Source organism: Leopardus geoffroyi, chromosome C3 (genome assembly GCF_018350155.1).
Source record: "Leopardus geoffroyi isolate Oge1 chromosome C3, O.geoffroyi_Oge1_pat1.0, whole genome shotgun sequence".
NCBI lineage: Eukaryota > Metazoa > Chordata > Mammalia > Carnivora > Felidae > Leopardus > Leopardus geoffroyi.
In genome coordinates this window covers 115,639,314-115,656,700 of record NC_059338.1, presented here as the reverse complement: position 1 = coordinate 115,656,700, position 17,387 = coordinate 115,639,314, and the positions used below count along the sequence as shown (strand labels likewise).

Below are 17,387 nucleotides of genomic sequence, written 5' to 3'. Positions count from 1 at the left end.
AATAGAATAAAAGAATCATGGAGACGGATGCCTGCCAAACGGTGGGAAAGGATTGTAATAAGAAAAGGGCTTGCCGCAATACTGGAAAACTGGAAGCAGATACACTTCACCGACGTTTGGGCTCCATTTTCCCTTCATAAGGATGTGGTCTCAGCGAAGCAGCCTGTGATCCAAGAACCAGTTTGAAATCATCCTCCTATAGGTGGCATTAGTTTTAGCCTATCACAAAATCAGCTTCAGCAAGACCCTACTTGCTCCATACCACAGCCGGTGCACACCCCCGGGGAGGCCTTCACGGGGTGTGTGGTCCAGCCGCTAACCTTACAGTGGGTCACGCGTATGGTGTGGGTCTCCGGGTCTGCCTCACCTTCTCCTGCCAATCCACAGCCAACCCCAAACTCCGCAAGGATGCAAGGAGGTTCAGAAATGTAACAGACTGCCCACATATATTCGAGAACTCTAATTCAGCGCACCGGACTGAATGTTTACGCCCCCTCAAAATTCGTGTTGAATCTCTCACCCCCAGTGTGATGGTATTAGGAGGTGGGGCCTTTGGGAGGCAATTAGGCCATAACGGCAAAACCCTCATGCGTGAGGCTAGCGCTGTTACGAAAGGAAGCGGAGAGTGAGTTCTCGTGCACTCTTTCCATCATGTGAGGAGGATACAAGAAGTCAGCACTCTGCAACCTGAAGACACTCTGAGCTCTCACCAGATGCTAAACCTATTGGCACTTGGATCTTGGACCTCCCAACCTCCAGAACTGTGAGAAAGAAATGTGGTGTTTCAGCCACCCAGTGTATGGTATTCTGTGATAGCAGCCTGAACTCAGACACTCAATAAAACTCTAGGCTGGAACAGAACATAGTTCTAAGTGAAATAAGACTTTGCCCCACTTTAAACTGAGGCACCATTTCTAACTTCAGATTTCTGCAGGTAGAGGACAGAAGAGGACCACTAAAAACAATACAATTTCTAAGTGAGGAATGCAGGGGTTACATAGTAAATAACTTATCTCTTCAACCAGAAGTGAATTTATTTTCTGGTCACTGAAAACATTTCCTCAAGCAATTTCAAATGTACATGTTTTTAAAAAGTGAAACAGGGGCGCCCGGGTGGTGCAGTCGGTTAAGCGTCCGACTTCAGCCAGGTCACGATCTCGCGGTCCGTGAGTTCGAGCCCTGCGTCGGGCTCTGGGCTGATGGCTCAGAGCCTGGAGCCTGTTTCCGATTCTGTGTCTCCCTCTCTCTCTGCCCCTCCCCTGTTCATGCTCTGTCTCTCTCTGTCCCAAAAATAAATAAATAAATAAATAAACGTTGAACAAATAAAAAAATAAAAAGTGAAACAAAGGCGAAAAGGAAATGACAACGTCTACTTACATTTCATACGAAATCTACGTGTGTTTCAGAATAAAGAATTGGCCTCTTCCCTGAAGTTAAGTCACCTTGAAGGTATCTTACAATTAAAATAAATGTACATTAGAATATTAGATCCGGTGGAAATGAATAATTTTTCAACTCTTTAAAAAGGACTTGAATATAAACACGTATAAACAATTATCACTGAGGTTACTAATGACCTCCATGACACTAAGTTCAAAAGACATTTTTAGCCCTTATCTATTTGTTCTTTCTTGCAGCTTTGGACATGTTCGACTACTCCTTTCTTGAGGTGTTCTCTTCTCCTTGATTCTGTGATATGAGAGTCTTTGGGTTTTCCTCCTACCTGCCTGGAAGCTACTTATCAGTCTTCTCGGAGGTTCATCTTCCTCTAACTAGTCATTGAATGTCGGAGTATCTCAAAGCTTTACCCTAGGCTCTCTCTCTTCTTTTTACTTTGTTTTTTTTCTCCCTAAGTGGTCTCATAGATAGTCTCCCAAACTTTTGTGCATTTTGGTACACAGACAACACGACAATATTTTTATAGGTACTCAGAGATGGAGGCCTCTGGCCTAAAGCCTTCTGCTGTTCCAAGGACTGATGATAACCAATATCTTAACACACGTATGTTCTATCTCAGTACGTTGCATGGCACACTGGTGCGGCCTCGGGAAGTTCTGAATCAACATCCATGTACTTGGCTGTCACCAATACACAAATAACACAATTTTGTGTTTTTTAACCCAGGCCTCATTTCTCAGCTCTACACCTGTAGATCCAATTGCCTATCTGACATCTCTTCTTGGATATTTGAAACTATCTTAAATGTATCATGTCTAAAAGTAAGCTCATGACCTGTGTTTCCCAAAAACTGATGCTCTTCTGGGGATCTCTCAGTGTAGGCAATCACACCAGGCTGTGGACACCAGAACTCTGGGAGATATTCTTGCCACCTCCTTCTCACCCTCTCAGCCAATCTACCATCAAGTTGTCTTTAATTTACTTCCTTAACATCATCTTGTCTCCACCTCCACCGCCACCACCCGAGTCCAAGCTATCATCATAGCATAACTGATCTGCCTGAATCATTTCAGTAGCCACTCAAGCCATGGATCCTCATTGACTCTTGTTCCACTGTCACTCATTTTCTACTCTAGAAATAGAGTGATTTAAAAATAATAAAAATAGAATAGAGATTTCTCTAAAGAAGACATACAGATGGCCAACCGAACCATGAAAAGCTACTCAACATCACTAGGCATTAGGGAAATGCAAATCAAAACTACAATGAGATATCATCTCACACCTGTCAGAATGGCTAAAATCAATAACACAAGAAACAACAGTGTTGGCGAGGATGTGGAGAAAAAAGGAACGTTCTTCGTTACACTGTTGGTGAGAATGCAAACTGGTGTGTCCACTGTAGAAAACAGTATGAAGGGGGCGCCTGGGTGGCTCAGTCGGTTAGGCGGCCGACTTCGGCTCAGGTCATGATCTCGCGGTCAGTGAGTTCAAGCCCCGCATCGGGCTCTGTGCTGACAGCTCAGAGCCTGGAGCCTGTTTCAGATTCTGTGTCTCCCTCTCTCTGACCCTCCCCTGTTCATGCTCTGTCTCTCTCTGTCTCAAAAATAAATAAACGTTAAAAAAAATTAAAAAAAAAAAGAAAACAGTATGAAGGCTTCTCAAAAAATTAAAAATAGAAATGGCATATGATCCAGTATTTCACTACTGAGTATTTACCCCAAGAAAACAAAAACACTAATTGAAAAAGATATATGCACCCCTATGTATACTGCAGCATTATTTATGATAGCCAAGATGTGGAAGCAACCTAAGAGTCCATCAACATAGGAATGGATAAAGAAGATGCAATGTGTGTATACACACACACACACACACACACACACACACACACACACTGGAATATTACTCTGCCATAAAAAAGAACAAGATGCTGCCATTTATGACAACATGCATAGACCAAAAAGGTATTATGCTAAGTAAAATACGACAGAGAAAGACAGGGGCACCCGGATAGCTCAGTCGGTTAAGCGTCCAGCTCTTGATCTCAACTCAAGTCTTTATCGCAGGGTTGTGAGTATGAGTTTGAGCCCCACATTGGGCTCTGCACTGGGTGCGGAGCCTACTTAAAAATAAGAAGACAGGGGTGCCTGGGTGGTTCGGTCAGTTAAGCATCTGACTCTTGATTTCAGTTCCGGTCATGATCTCACGGTTCATGGGATCGAACCCCACGTAGGGCTCTGTGCCAACAGTGTGGAGCCGGCTTGGGATTCTCTTTATTCCCCTCTCTCTGCCCCTTCCCAGTTATCTCTCTCTCAATCAGTTTTTTAAAAAAACTTAAAAAAAAAATAAAAACACAGAGAAAGACAAATACTTCATATATGTATGGAATCTAAAAAACAAAACAAACAAATGGCAAAAACAGATCCATAAATACAGAGAACACACTGATGGTGGTCAGAGGGAGGAGGTAGGAGGGGGTAGGAGGGTTGGAGGTTGGGCAAATTGGAGAACGTGGAGTGGAAGATACAGGTTTCCAATTATTGAATGAATATGTCCCATGGATAAAAGGCACATCATAGAGAATATAGTCAATGGTACTGTAAGAGAGTTGTATACTGACAGATGGTAGCTATACTTGTGGTGAGCACAGCATAACATACATCCCAGTCACTGTGTTCTACACCTAAAATGAATGTAACATTGTGTGTCAATTGTATTTCCATTTAAATAATCATGATGATGATGATGATGATGATGATGATAAATATGTAATAATAATAATAATAATGAAGATGTGACCAGATCATCCCTTCGTTGAAGGCAAAATTTCTCAATATGACCAATAATACCCTGCATGGACTGAGCAATACTTATCGCTCTGGCCGTCTGTTCCTGCAAAACAAATCACCCCAAAACTTAGTGGTTTAAAACAACAGTTTAATACTACCTTTCATGATTCTGTGGATTGTTCAGCTTGAGCTGGATGTAATCATCTAGAATCTATCATACAGCTACAATAAGAATTTGGCTTGAGTTGGAGTCATCTGAAGGCTCAACTGGGCTGGGCATCCAAGATGGCTTCTTCACTCACATGTCTGAGGGCTGGTCAAGCATCCCTCTCTCCATGTAGTCTCCCCACATGTATAGTCAGGGGTTCCTTAAAGCATGGCAGTCTCAGTGTATTCAAATTCTTACAACACAAGTTACTTTCTTCAGGGTACATTTTATAAGAGACCAAGGCAAAAGCTGCAAGACCTCTTGTGACCTAGTCTCTGAAGTCATTCAGTTCTCTTCTACTTTATCCTATACATCAAAATTGAACCACACGGTCAGTCCAGATTCAAGGAGGAGGGGAACTATCCAAGGACTTGAATATCAAAAAGCATAGCTCTTTGGAGGGTGAGAAGGGTCTTTGGAGAACATTAACCATACCCACTTCTCCAATCGCATTTTGCAGTGTATTGCCTGTTAGCTTCCACGTTAGCCACACCAGCCTTCTTCCAGTTCCTTGTACTCATCACACTCCATCCTCCTGAAGACTTTTGTAACAGAATGTTTTCTTAGTCTAGAATGTGTTTCCAATCCCCCTTTCCCCACGTTCAACTTGGAGACCAAAGTCTCAATAAAGTCTCAGGAAAGCCTTCCCTGTCTTCTAACCAGGTTAAGTCTTTTTATTATATAATTTCATTGCACTGGATAAATTTCAGGCACTGTCCTTATCCCCACTGCACTTTGAATTTGTTCAAATGACTATGTAATTGATGTCTCAATATCCCCCACTAGACTGGAAGAGGGGCCATATCTGTTTTTCCCATCCGATCACAGAACTTAGCTAGTACTCAAATATTTATTTGCTGAATGAATGACAGAAATAAACTAAGTAAATGAACTGTCTCTTATAACAATTCCTTTAAAATTATAGTGAAGTAGATAAGCACATTCCCTATTCAATACATGGATAATTAGGCAATCCCAAATATAAACCATTTTTCACAGAGTCTCGTCTATAAATATAAAGGTCATATTCTCTTGCTATATCCTACTTATAAAAATAGCAGATGTATAAAGAAATCAATTAAATATAGTCAAATTATGTAAGTTTTGTGGTATTTCTTCCAATCTTTTTTTTCAAATGAGCCTAAACCTGTCTTTGGTTTTAATGTCTATGCCTTAACAAAAGCTGACACATATACCAAATGGAGTATTCTAATCACCGGGGAGGTGCTCCTCTACTCTGTGCAGGAATCCGATACTGATGGTAAAAGACCACTAGAAGCATTCCACTTAGAAACCCAGGTGGATTATTACACAGACCAGACATGATTCTCACTGTGCTAAAACCAGACGCAGAATACTAACTGCTTCCCACTACATTATCAATAACCTGTCTATAAATAAACACTTCACCAACTTTCAACTTAAAACGGAATACTTCATCTTGGAGTGAGCGCTAACATTCCTGTTCTTAGATGGTAACACAAACAGCAAAGGATTCGATTAGAGAAAATAATCACGAGTTATGGCTCTTAACTATTTTTTTAAAAAGTGCATAATTATGAATGGTATCATAAAACAAAGTTCGTTATCAAAAAGTACATTCTATTCTATTTTGAATCCCAACCTTCAACTCTAATTCTTGTCAACCACTTTCAAGACTGAAAAGATCTGGTCTAGCAACAGAGTGTTTCCTACAATACAAATAATTCACCATTGTGTTTATTTATTATTTCTGCCCACTTCAACATGGGCTCCAAGAGGGGATGGGTTTGGTCAGTCTTGTTGACCTAGAGTAGTCTCTGGCACATCATGCTGCCCAGTGAATCACTGAATGGGTAAATAGCACTGGTGTTCTAGAATCAGATCTTGTGTATTACTCAAAATATATATGAAGATGCTTATTTGTTAGTTAAGAGAAGATATTCTGACAAAAATGCCAACACATAAAACGTTCTCACTTCTCATCTATGTTTCTTGCTTCCTAGGTATTATGCCACATGAAATTAGTGTTTCTAATTATCTAATCTTTCTTATCCACCAGGTATAGGAAAAAAAATTATATTCTACCATAAGGCAGAAACAGCTTTTAGCTAAATCAATTGTTAAAAACAAGACAACAGGCTCAAAATGGAGTCACTTAAGCTCAGCTCCATATCACCAAACTGAGACTTAATTACACTTTTGACCTCTTCCAGAAATGGAATCTTAAAGTGAATCAGGAACTACCTGATCAGCACGAGTGAGGTCATCTGCCTGATAGACCCCTGCCATCCCATAAAGGAAACTGGTCTTCCCACAACCATTCCACTTTTTGGCAGTATAATTTCCTTGTTCCCACTCCCTTCCGCCTATAGAAGTCTTTCATTTTGTACAGCTTTTGGAAGCTCCCTTCTGTCTGCTAGATGGGATGCTGCTCTAGTCATGAATCATTAAATAAAGCCAGTAAGGTCTTCAATTTTTTTAACCTTTATTTATTTTTGAGAGAGAGAAAGTATGAGCAGGGGAGGGGCAGAAAAAGAGAGGGAGACACAGAATCTGAAGCAGGATCCAGGCTCCCCACTGTCAGCACAGAGCCCCACTCAGGGCTCAAACTGGAACTCTCCAACAGTGAGATCATGACCTGAGCCTAAGTCGGATGCTTAACTGACTGAGCCACCCAGGCGACCCAAGCCAATAAGATCTTTCAAATTTACTCAGTTGAATTTTGTTCTTTAATACATTGAATTTCTTCGGTTATTAAGTTATCTGGAATGAAACTTCTTTTTCTCAGTGGCTGAACTGGACTTTGCAACTTCTTCTGTAATGTGAGGGGTTTTATCAGATTAAACAAATACATGGCAAATGATACAGAATTCTACAAGCAGGTCCATGAGTATGACTATTTTTGTGGAATAATTTCGCCACTGTGGCTAAAAATACAAAAACAAAGATGCAAGATAGAGGGCATGAAAATCTGTCATAGGACAGTTGCTTAACTCCAAAGTTTGTCTTTTAATAAATTGCAAACATTTTGCCTCAAGGGGTGACTTGATGAAACATTCATTTATAGGTGGTTAAACTTCTTCTAGACCACCCAATTTAGGTTAAGAGTAAAATATTAATATCAAATTTGTGCATTAAAGGAAATTCCCCCAACTGGTATCCTCTGATGCAAGTTTAACATGGACCTACAAACATGACTTGTGGCTTTTCTGTAGGTGAGTCTCTGCTCCATTTTGCACCTTATTTCTTAACTCATTGATCACACTGAATTATTCACAGCTGAACATCTTTTTCCTCTGTCCTGCTTCTTGTTAAGTGCAGATTAAGATCTAGATTGTTGTAATTCATTAAGTGGAAATTTTAAACATTAAACAAGTTGAACCTGCTCCACAACCGCTCCAATTCCAGACTTGAACTTAGAAAAAGTTGTGTTACAAGAAACATGATCTGCCCATATTTTCAAAGGCATTAACATCTGTCTCCTTGGGTTTTTAAACTCCTCTCAAATTCAGCCAAAAAGAGAGATGCACTTAAGCTACGTTGGCAAGTGCCATATTTGACCATTCATTACTCTAAGTGGTTTTTTAAAGTCTTGTCTTCCATTTTCTCTAAGTCCTGACTCCACCTTCTTTCTACTATAGAACTCGACTACAAAGCTTAGAACAAAGATCTTTGAATAGTTTGCTAAACACCTCCCCCCACCCACACACTTCTTTCTTCAGATCCCACCGCTATCAAATTGTTTCTGATTCCATCCTGAGCAGTAAATAAACAGAAATACATGCAGGATTAACTTGGGTTACTTTTAGAAGTAAGTTCATTTCAATCTCACCCAGACATGCATAAAAAATAGTACATCTTCCTTTCTATTCTTCATCATTCACCATTAAAGCTAACACATACTCCTTACTAAGAGGAGTAACAGGGAAGGGCAGGAATTTCAGACATATTAGGAATATTGATTAATTCTATTCCTTTTGGGGAGACAATTCCCTGATTGAACAGAACACTGGTGGGGGAACAGGAGGAGATGCACATTTTTCAAGCTAAGCCCTTTCAAGGACAGATCCCAAGGTGAGCAACCTGAAAGGATTTGTGAATGATTGTGAAAGATTTGCACCTCCTCCAGCTGCACTTAGGGGCTGTTCTAAAACAGTAAAGCCCAGCTTGGGAAATTCATGTCACATCCTGTACCCCTGGGCAAGAAGTGGTGAAATACACACACACACACACACACACACGCGCGCGCGCGGACGGACGCGCGCCGCACGCACACACACACACACTCCCCACACACACCCAGCGGGTGAGAAGGGGTGAAATACACACACGCGCGCGCACACACACACACACACACACACACTCACGCTCACACCCCACCCCACCCCACCAAAAGCCCTGCGGGGAAGCTCCCAGCCAAGCAGGTTCCGTCTTGGGAAGGCACAGTCAGCATCCCTCTCTCCCAGCCCAAGTGAGAGGCTCGCCTCTGCCGCGGAGCTACAGTTCCCTGGTCTTTCACATTCTAGGCTTTTCCTTACGAAGTAGAAAGGTCTATGCTGGCCTTACCTCTGGGGCTGCTTTCCTGTAAGTACGGCGGGGCCGTGGGAGTGACATTCCCCGAGTGGGATGCTGACAGCAGCGGCGAGCGTTCGTCCACCCCGTCAGCAGCCATGACTGCGGCGGCGGCGGGGCCGGGGGGAGGCTGAGGCGGGGGCTGCGGCGCCCGCGGAGGTGGTGGCTACTGCCGCGGCCGCTGCTGCTGCCGCTGCCGCTGCTGCTGCTGCTGCCGCCGCCTCCGGGAGGACCCGGGCTGTGTCACAAGGCAGGAGGCGGGGGGAGGGGAGGGTGCGGGACCGAGAGGCGGGGGAAGGGAAGCGCGCTGGGAAGCCAGTCTGGGGGAGGGGAGGGGAGCGAGAAAGAAGGAGCCCGGGAGAGGGGCGGAGGGGAGGAGTGGAGAAGGGGAGGAGCGGGAGCCAGGGAACACAGTAGGGCTGCCCCCGGAAGGCGGGGAAGGGAAGGTGCGGAGCCACGGAAAGAGGGGCGGGCGGGGGAGGCGAGAGAAAAGGGCTGCAACTCTTCTCTCTTTGTACTTTACGTTTCCTTAGCTAAGAAGAGGAAGAAGGGTAAAGAGCAGCCTGAAAGGGGGTAAGAGAAAAGGCCTTGACTGCGGAAAAACTACAGCAAACACGGATCTCAAGTTCAGCTCCAAGATGGGGGCGGGGGGGGGGGGGGGGGGGAGGAGGAGGGATTCTGTGCCGTCCAACTTTGCAGCAGTTAAGGGAAGAAAGCTTACTCCTAGGGTTATCAATTCCTTCTTGAGGGCTGCTGCTGCTTTTGTTGGAAAATCACTTTTCAGTATCTGTTGTCTAGGACGAAGTAAATTTCTGCAGGAGTGGTGCCATTCCTTGCTTGTCCTTGTTTTCTCGTATCTGTTTGGCACTCTCCTAACAGTATCTTACTGAAATGATGCATAGTGTGCTGGCTTTTACAAGTTTAATTTGACAAAATACGTTGCCCTCATAGTTTTGTTTTTGGACCATATTGTCCCTGACACCTTATGCAATAATGAAGCTTATGAATAATGTAAAGCAATTAAAAACTACTTTTCTTGAGCTAGCGTTTTAGAATGATCTTTCACATGTAAAAGAGTAAGAAAAAAAAAAAAAAAAAAAAGCTAGGCATAGTTACCGGCATGCTTTCTTGTTTTTTTCTTTTCCTATTTTGGTGGTTGGCTAAGGTGGCTTAAAACTCAACGTTTTGAGTATGCCAGACAGAAACGCAATAGGAAAACAGTGAAGGTCTCAAAAGATAATTTTTCTGCAGTAATTCTTGGAGCCATTCAACAAACATATATTATGTGCTTTCTGGGTCTACAAAGGTGAATACACGGTGCAATGGTCTTTATCCTCCAGATGTCTGTGTGGGAACACAGTTGAAAACAAATAAAAAATGAGGCTGGTAGTCCCAGCTGTAGATTTAAAGGGTCAGGAGGAAAAGCTGGCTTTAGAAATTTGAAACTGCTTCTCATGTTACATTAAGAAGGGTCTTCATTTTGCTCTCTGAAGATACTCTTTCTTCCAAAAAATCCATTTAGGCATCAGCTGGAAATCCTAAGGGAAAATCAAAGAATAATGCTTTCTATTATGCAGCATCTTTTATGGGTCAGTAGTATCAGGACCCAACACAATATAAGGATCCCCATACGATATAATCCAAGGGCGTTTATAGATCTCCAGAAACCTGAAAAGTGAGAGGTCAAGATGTAGCGCTCCCTGCAAAAATGAACATTTTACAAAAATGAATGGCAGGCTTTTTGGTTTGTTTTTGGTTTTGTTTTTGTTTTACGGTGCAGTGAAAGAAGCTATTGAGTTAAAGAAACTTTTAAGAAGAATCAACAAAATCTATTACTCTAGCGTCCTGTCCTGGGGCCTATCACACTGGATTGTAACAGTGTATTTACGTTTCTATTACCCACCTCCCCCTTATTCCCCACTGACTTTGTGAGTCAGAAACCATAACTGTCTCATTAACTCTTGTATCTCCAGTATCTAACACAATGCCTGGTTCATTAAGAAGCACTCGATAAATATTTGCCAAATAAATAAGCAAACAAGTGTATGAGTAAATCCTCCACAGTGCCAGAATCTTACTAAAGCAAATTGTTAGCGGAAAAAACATGGAGCATCTTGTGATTTTTTTTGATGAAGATGACAGCGTTGCCATCTGACCACCGTTTTTACTGTTCCATTATTATCTCTTCAACTAGGGTCCCTTTATTGTCCAGGTAAAAAGGTTTCTTCCTTCCTTCCTTCCTTCCTTTCTTTCTTTCTTTCTTTCCTTCTTTCCTTCTTTCTTTCTTTCCTTCTTTCCTTCTTTATATGGCTTCTTTATTTCAGAATTCATTAGAGGGTGACACAGCTAGTGGAAATCACTCTTCTCACACTATACAAGGTAGAGGGTAAACCAAGAGTATATTTGCAGCAATGCAAAGTTTCGTAAAAAGTAAACAAAAACAAACAAACAAACACTTTTATTAGGTGAGTATCACTTCATTCTAGTTTAAAAATAATACTATAGTTTATGGTTACTCAATAAACATTAAATAATTCTTATCAATCCAAGGCATTTTATGATGATAATATTTTTCCATCTCTACTCAGGAAATGAGGTAATGTGTCTTTTGGGATACAAGTACAATATAAACAGATAATGTGTGAGCTAGTAAAAGCTGTATCTTACTACTTACTGAAGCTACTTACACTACAATTTTAGTTACCTACTACTGAGCAACCTACCATACCCAAATCCAGTGGTTTAAAACAACATGATTTGTTATTTTTCATGACTCTATAGGTAGTTGTGTGGTTATTCTATTGGTCTTGCCTGGGCTTGTATTCAGGAAGCTGCATTCATCTGGCAGATTGGCTAGGGGCTAGCTCAACTGAGGCAGCTGGGATGGGGGTGGGGGGTGGGGGCGGGTTGTCTCTCTTCAGCTCTTCAAAGTCCGTCATTCCAGGCTTCTTCATATACCTGGTAGTCTCAGCAGTATTTGAGGGGTGAGAGGGTGACTGTGGAAGCTATGGGACCTTTTCCAGATCTAGGCTCTGCGTCTCAAATAATGTCACTTCTACCATATTCTTGTATCTCCCTCAGCCTGCCTCCTGCTTCCTGTCCAAAGAAAGTTAGAGGCTCAGAGGCCTCTCTTCATGATCAACCCCTATTATGATCGTCAGTCATTGTAAAGATTAAACAACTTCCTCATTTTCACTTTATAAGCCATCCTATGACATCCTGCCTCTAAGCTTCATCTCAGTGTTGGATTTGAAGACCTAGTTCGTGAGCTATTCTTTTGTGCACAATAAACTCTAGCTAAATACTATTTTACTCATCTGGTTTTAATTTTTACTGCCTCTGGATTTCAACAGAACTGTAAAATGATACATGTATGCTGTTTGAGCTGTTGAGTTTGTTGTAATTTTTTATGGCAGCGATAGAAAATGCCACCTCCCATCAAAGAGAGCTAAAAGAAGCTAATTGTTACTTTCTGTGTTCTACATGGAAATGACATTAGTGAGATCAACGAGTTCATTAGGTATGTTTACTACCTTACAAGGTACCACAGACAAGAGTTAATTGGTCTACTTTCTGCCCTCTGGTCTCCAGGAGCAATCTCCTCCCTGCTTTTCTAGCTTTCACCGACAGTCTCGTCTCTGCCCCTTCCAGCATTCACCCGCTGCCTGACCTGAAGACTGCCATGTGCTTTGGGTTTTGTTGGAATAATACTAATTTCTCTTACATTTATCTATTGCTTTGTACTTTAGCTACTCATTCCTGTTGAATTAATCTATTACTTTGTACTTCCGGTCCATCCCACTTTGTCTGGTTAGCCTATTATTGCTTTGGAAGAATCCAGCATCCTGAAACTTAGAGACTGAAATAACAATGCGTTATTTTTCAGAAAGGTGCATTCAGCTGGTGGTTGCGCTGCTGACTGCACTCAGCTGAGAAAGCTGGATTGGCTGATCCTCGCTCTCCAAACTCGCTTTCATCCTGGGCACCTTTGTTGAACTCACTCTCAGAATAGCGCTCCCACCGGGCAGAGGCAGATGCTGCCAAGGCCTCATGGGTCCCAATTTTGGAACAGGTACAAGCTTGTTTCTACCACTCTTTACTGGTCAGAGCAAGTCATAAGGCCAGCCCACATTCAAGCGAGCAGAGGGATAAATTCAGTCTCTTGATGGGAAGTGTGGCAGTGTCACATACAGAGGGGCATGAATGCAGGGAGGTCACTGTATAATGACCCATCACAGCTAAAACAGTATTTGACATAAGAAAAGCAGTGAGAAAGGCAAAGGAGAGTTCCTCAAGAAACATCATATTTTGGGGAAGAAGTTTAATTTGAAACGTTAAAATCCATCTAAGAAATATGTTTTATTAATATCTATGCAATGTAAAGCATATTCATATTAAGTATGTTATTGTAAGGATTTAATTTCTCTCCTTGGCGCATAACAACATGCTACCTCCACTTGGTCACCTTGATGTCTCCATCTTTCTCCTCTGTGCTGGGGGCGGGGGGGCAGGCTTGGAGATCAATTATATTTCAATATGATTGTATATAATTTGAATTCAGTACCTCTAGTGATCTTAGTTCAGTTAATTTAACTTCTCTATACCTCTTTTGTTGAATTAGTCTGTAAAACAAAGAAAATAATACCAACTCATAGGGTATTTATGATAATTGGATGAGAAAATGTATGGAATATAAATAACTATCAGTGCTTGGCACATAGATTTGCTATAAATATAAGCTTTTTTTTTTTTTTTTTTTTTTTACTGCTCTCCCTTTTTAACTCTATTAGAAGGGAAACCAGGGGATAAGCATCACTGTAAGCTAGGAGTACAATGGTCTTGTATATACTAGGAGTACAATATATATAAATTTAAACAAGACACTGGGATGGGGAAGGCCCCTAAAGAACTTACATTTGTGCCTTCTGGAAATCTGTATATATATATACACACACACATATATACATATATATACACATATATATATATACACATGTGTATATATATATATGTATACATATGTTTAATCCATATATATGTTTAATCCATACACACACACACACACACACACACACACGTATGTTTTTGCTTGTTTGTTTATTGTTTTTTTTTTTTAAGTAACCCCGAGGCCCAACATGGGGCTTGAACTCATAACCCAAGATCAAGAGTTGCAGGCTACACTGACTCAGCCAGCCAGGTGCCCCTGAGTATGTTTATATGTGTGTATATATAAATATACCTATACATATATATACACATACATATATATACACACACACATAAATATATATGTGTGTATATATATGTATATATAAATATAAACATATATTTTTATATGTTTATATTTATATGTATATATATTTATATTTATATGTATATATATTTTTTAAGTAGGCATCATGCCCAGTGTGGGACTTGAACTCATGACCCTGAAATCAGGAGTTGCATGTTCTACTAACTAAGCCAGCCCGGCACCTCTGTTTATATTTTTAACTCACTAATTCATTTATACTTAACTTATAGTTACAGAGGGTAGCATCTCAGTGTGTAGCCTGCATGCTCAATGCAAGAACTCTGGAGCATCTCAGCAGGCCTGAAGGGGTTGTATTTAAGCATAAAGATTCCCAGGTCCTTTCGAAATTCCTATTAAAGAAACGTTGAGGAACACTGTCAGGTCCAAGGAAACAGGGATTTATATTTCACATGCAGAATGAAATATAAGTGCCCCTTCATCACTGTGGGGCTTGGGAAGGCAGGAACCTGGGTGTTAGGTGAGGGAACCTTGAAGGATGGGTACTCCACCATGTCTAGGGTAAAGAGGTTTGCCTTCAGCTCCAAGGATTTTTGTTCGCTTCTCCAGCAGACAAACTTGTAAGCCCGAAAGAACAATGCCATGTTCAGAGTTGAAAACGTGCTATGTTTTGCAGACACAGTAGAGGAGGGGTGCAGGCTTGACTGTGGTCACAGAAGAGTTTTCAGTTAATTTGTCCTGGATTGCCTGTCACTATCTCAGTTTCATCAGCAAAATGGGGGATAGCTGTCTTGTATCTCATAGTATGCTAATATGCGTAAAATAAGACACAAGGTTTATAAGCACCCTCCAAAAGAGAAGAGTGAAATGAAGTTCAAGAGAGGATATGTGACCTGAACTTGTGTAGAACTTTCCCTGTTGACCCAAAACTGACAGCCAAGGTCCAAAGCTGAAGATAAAGAAGCAGTAAGTATTTGCACATACTAAATCAGCAGCACTGGCCCCTCAATAACCACAATTATCCCAAACCATATAAGCCAGAGAAGGAGGAGAAAAATTGAGAATCACTTGAGAATCACTGGAGTCATAAATTGTTGGCTTAACAAAGTTCTACTGTGGCTTTTCCCTACCCGTTTCCAAAAGGCCAAGTGAGAAGGGCTGTAAGAGAATTACTTGCAAAGTCTGGGGGTGCCTGCACTCCGTTTTCTACTCATACCTCAAATTAGGACACAGGCCAGTCCATCTTCCTAAAGTCTACGTGAACAGGAAAAAAGGAATTGGTGAATGTCAGTAAGAAACAGGAAGGCTTGTGGTGTAGCCCATCTATCACTTCTGCTTTGATGAGAATGTGAGTTTCTGGTAGGCCAAGTGAGTACCACAAAGCTGGGCTTGTGCCATCATGTTCACACCAACACACACATACAAAACTAACTACTGGGCAAAAAAAGTTCCCCGGCTGGGGCGCCTGGGTGGCGCAGTCGGTTAAGCGTCCGACTTCAGCCAGGTCACGATCTCGTGGTCCGTGAGTTCGAGCCCCGCGTCGGGCTCTGGGCGGATGGCTCAGAGCCTGGAGCCTGTTTCCGATTCTGTGTCTCCCTCTCTCTCTGCCCCTCCCCCGCTCATGCTCTCTCTCTGTCCCAAAAATAAATAAACGTTGAAAAAAAAAAAATTAAAAAAAAAAAAAAAAAAAAAGTCCCCCGGCAATAAAAACAAAAGTTCAGGAGTATGCCACTTAGTGCAAGAGCTGAGGAGAGTTGGAAAAATTTAAACGAGACACTGTGGACTGGGAAGGCCCCTAAAGAACTCCTATTTGTGCCTCCTCTGGAAATCCAGTATCTGAATACCTGCTATGGAGAGACCATTGCCAGTGGCAGGGTGGTGTTGGTCCAACAGTGAGTGCCAAACAGCCTGAGGAAGATGACAATGATGGCCCCTTTAATCCCTCTGGCTCCTCCCAGTGTCCACTCCCTGGAGAAGCTAGGAACCAGAAAAGGAAGGAAGGACCTACAGCCCAGAAGTAAACTACACTCTTCCCTCCAAGGTAGAAAATGGGAAAGAGGTAAAGAGAAGGCCATACCCTCTCCCCATTTCCAGTCCTTCAAACCGCCATGCTAGCAGATGACAGAAAAAAGAAATCTTTTATTTGGATATGAAATTGGAGTTATAGACTGAATGGATTTTTAATCGCTGAAATTGACCAAAAAGTTATAGAACCTACAGATGTGACAAGATATCTGTGATAGGAGGTGGGGGTGCGGGGGGGCGGGATTTAAAATGGCTGTTTTAAGGGCAGTATATGGAGGAGACTATAACCATTTCTTATTTGTACCTCACTGAGTTACATTTGTTTAGTAAGTCGGATAGATGGATAGATGATCGATAGGTGGATAGATAGATACAGAGATACAGAGATAGAGAAATATATATGACTGCTGCCCCAAATTCAAGCTTTCCTGGACTAAAACATTTTTGACGAATAAATACAAGTATCTAGTACTAAATGCTGTGACTACAAAGATGAGATACAGCATTTAAGAGGTAATTAAGGTTAAATGAGGTCATAACAGTGAGGCCCTAATCCAATAGGTTTGATGGTCTGATACCTGAGCTTGTGCTCACGCACACGTGCTTGCTCTGTCTCAGCCTCTCTCTTTCGATGAATCTGCACTGAGGAAAGACTAACTGAGGACATAGTGAGAAGACAGCCATCTGCAAGCCAGAAAGAGTGTCCTCATCAGAAACGCAGCCCTGTTGGACCTTGATCTTGGACTTCCCATCTTTCAGAACTGTGAGGAAATACATTTCTGCTCTTTAAACCAAGCAGTCTGCAGGCATTTTCCTATGGACACTCCAGCACACTAATACAATCTGCAAAGAATAAGATTGCTTTTTAAAAATCCTCTTTGCCCTTGGAAACACCGATTTTCACAGAGAAACCTATTTGAGACCAGAGGAGCAGTCGATAAACGCAAAAACACGTTTTATGATGAGAAACTTCCTTTTCCTATGGTTTCAGAAACCAGTTGGGTAAGAAAAGTAACTGTTACCTCTTTAGAAATTGGTATTCCCAGAATTTCCTCCTAGGAGATACAAAACACATTCTAGTTTTATTTTCTGCACGTCTAGGCTTTTGATTCTGTCTTAGCAGAAGGTCAGACAGAGGGTCTGTCTGACCCTCAAGTGC

At 41.7% G+C, this 17,387-nt stretch overlaps 1 protein-coding gene and 1 long non-coding RNA gene across 6 annotated transcripts in view; one reads left to right on the top strand and one right to left on the bottom strand.

Annotated features, from left to right (window-relative positions):
* PIP4P2 (phosphatidylinositol-4,5-bisphosphate 4-phosphatase 2) overlaps positions 1–17,387 on the bottom strand; it is an 86,995-nt gene that overhangs the window by 44,461 nt on the left and 25,147 nt on the right. Inside the window, exons 1-3 of one of the 5 annotated variants that reach the window (XM_045454278.1) lie at positions 8,947–9,045; positions 4,349–4,704; positions 1,378–1,453 (exon numbers count right to left, since the gene is read on the bottom strand). In XM_045454278.1, the coding sequence (XP_045310234.1) occupies positions 1,378–1,384 (7 nt within the window). In that variant the 5' untranslated portion in view covers positions 1,385–1,453; positions 4,349–4,704; positions 8,947–9,045. Of the gene's footprint in view, positions 1–1,377; positions 1,454–4,348; positions 4,705–8,946; positions 9,468–10,068; positions 10,491–17,387 lie in introns of those variants that run through there. The other 4 variants (XM_045454276.1, XM_045454275.1, XM_045454277.1 and 1 more) reach the window with 4 other exon arrangements.
* LOC123585807 lies at positions 8,703–17,023 on the top strand. Its single transcript, XR_006706432.1, has 3 exons — positions 8,703–8,964; positions 12,839–13,024; positions 16,847–17,023. It is a non-coding gene; the product is annotated as an uncharacterized LOC123585807 (long non-coding RNA).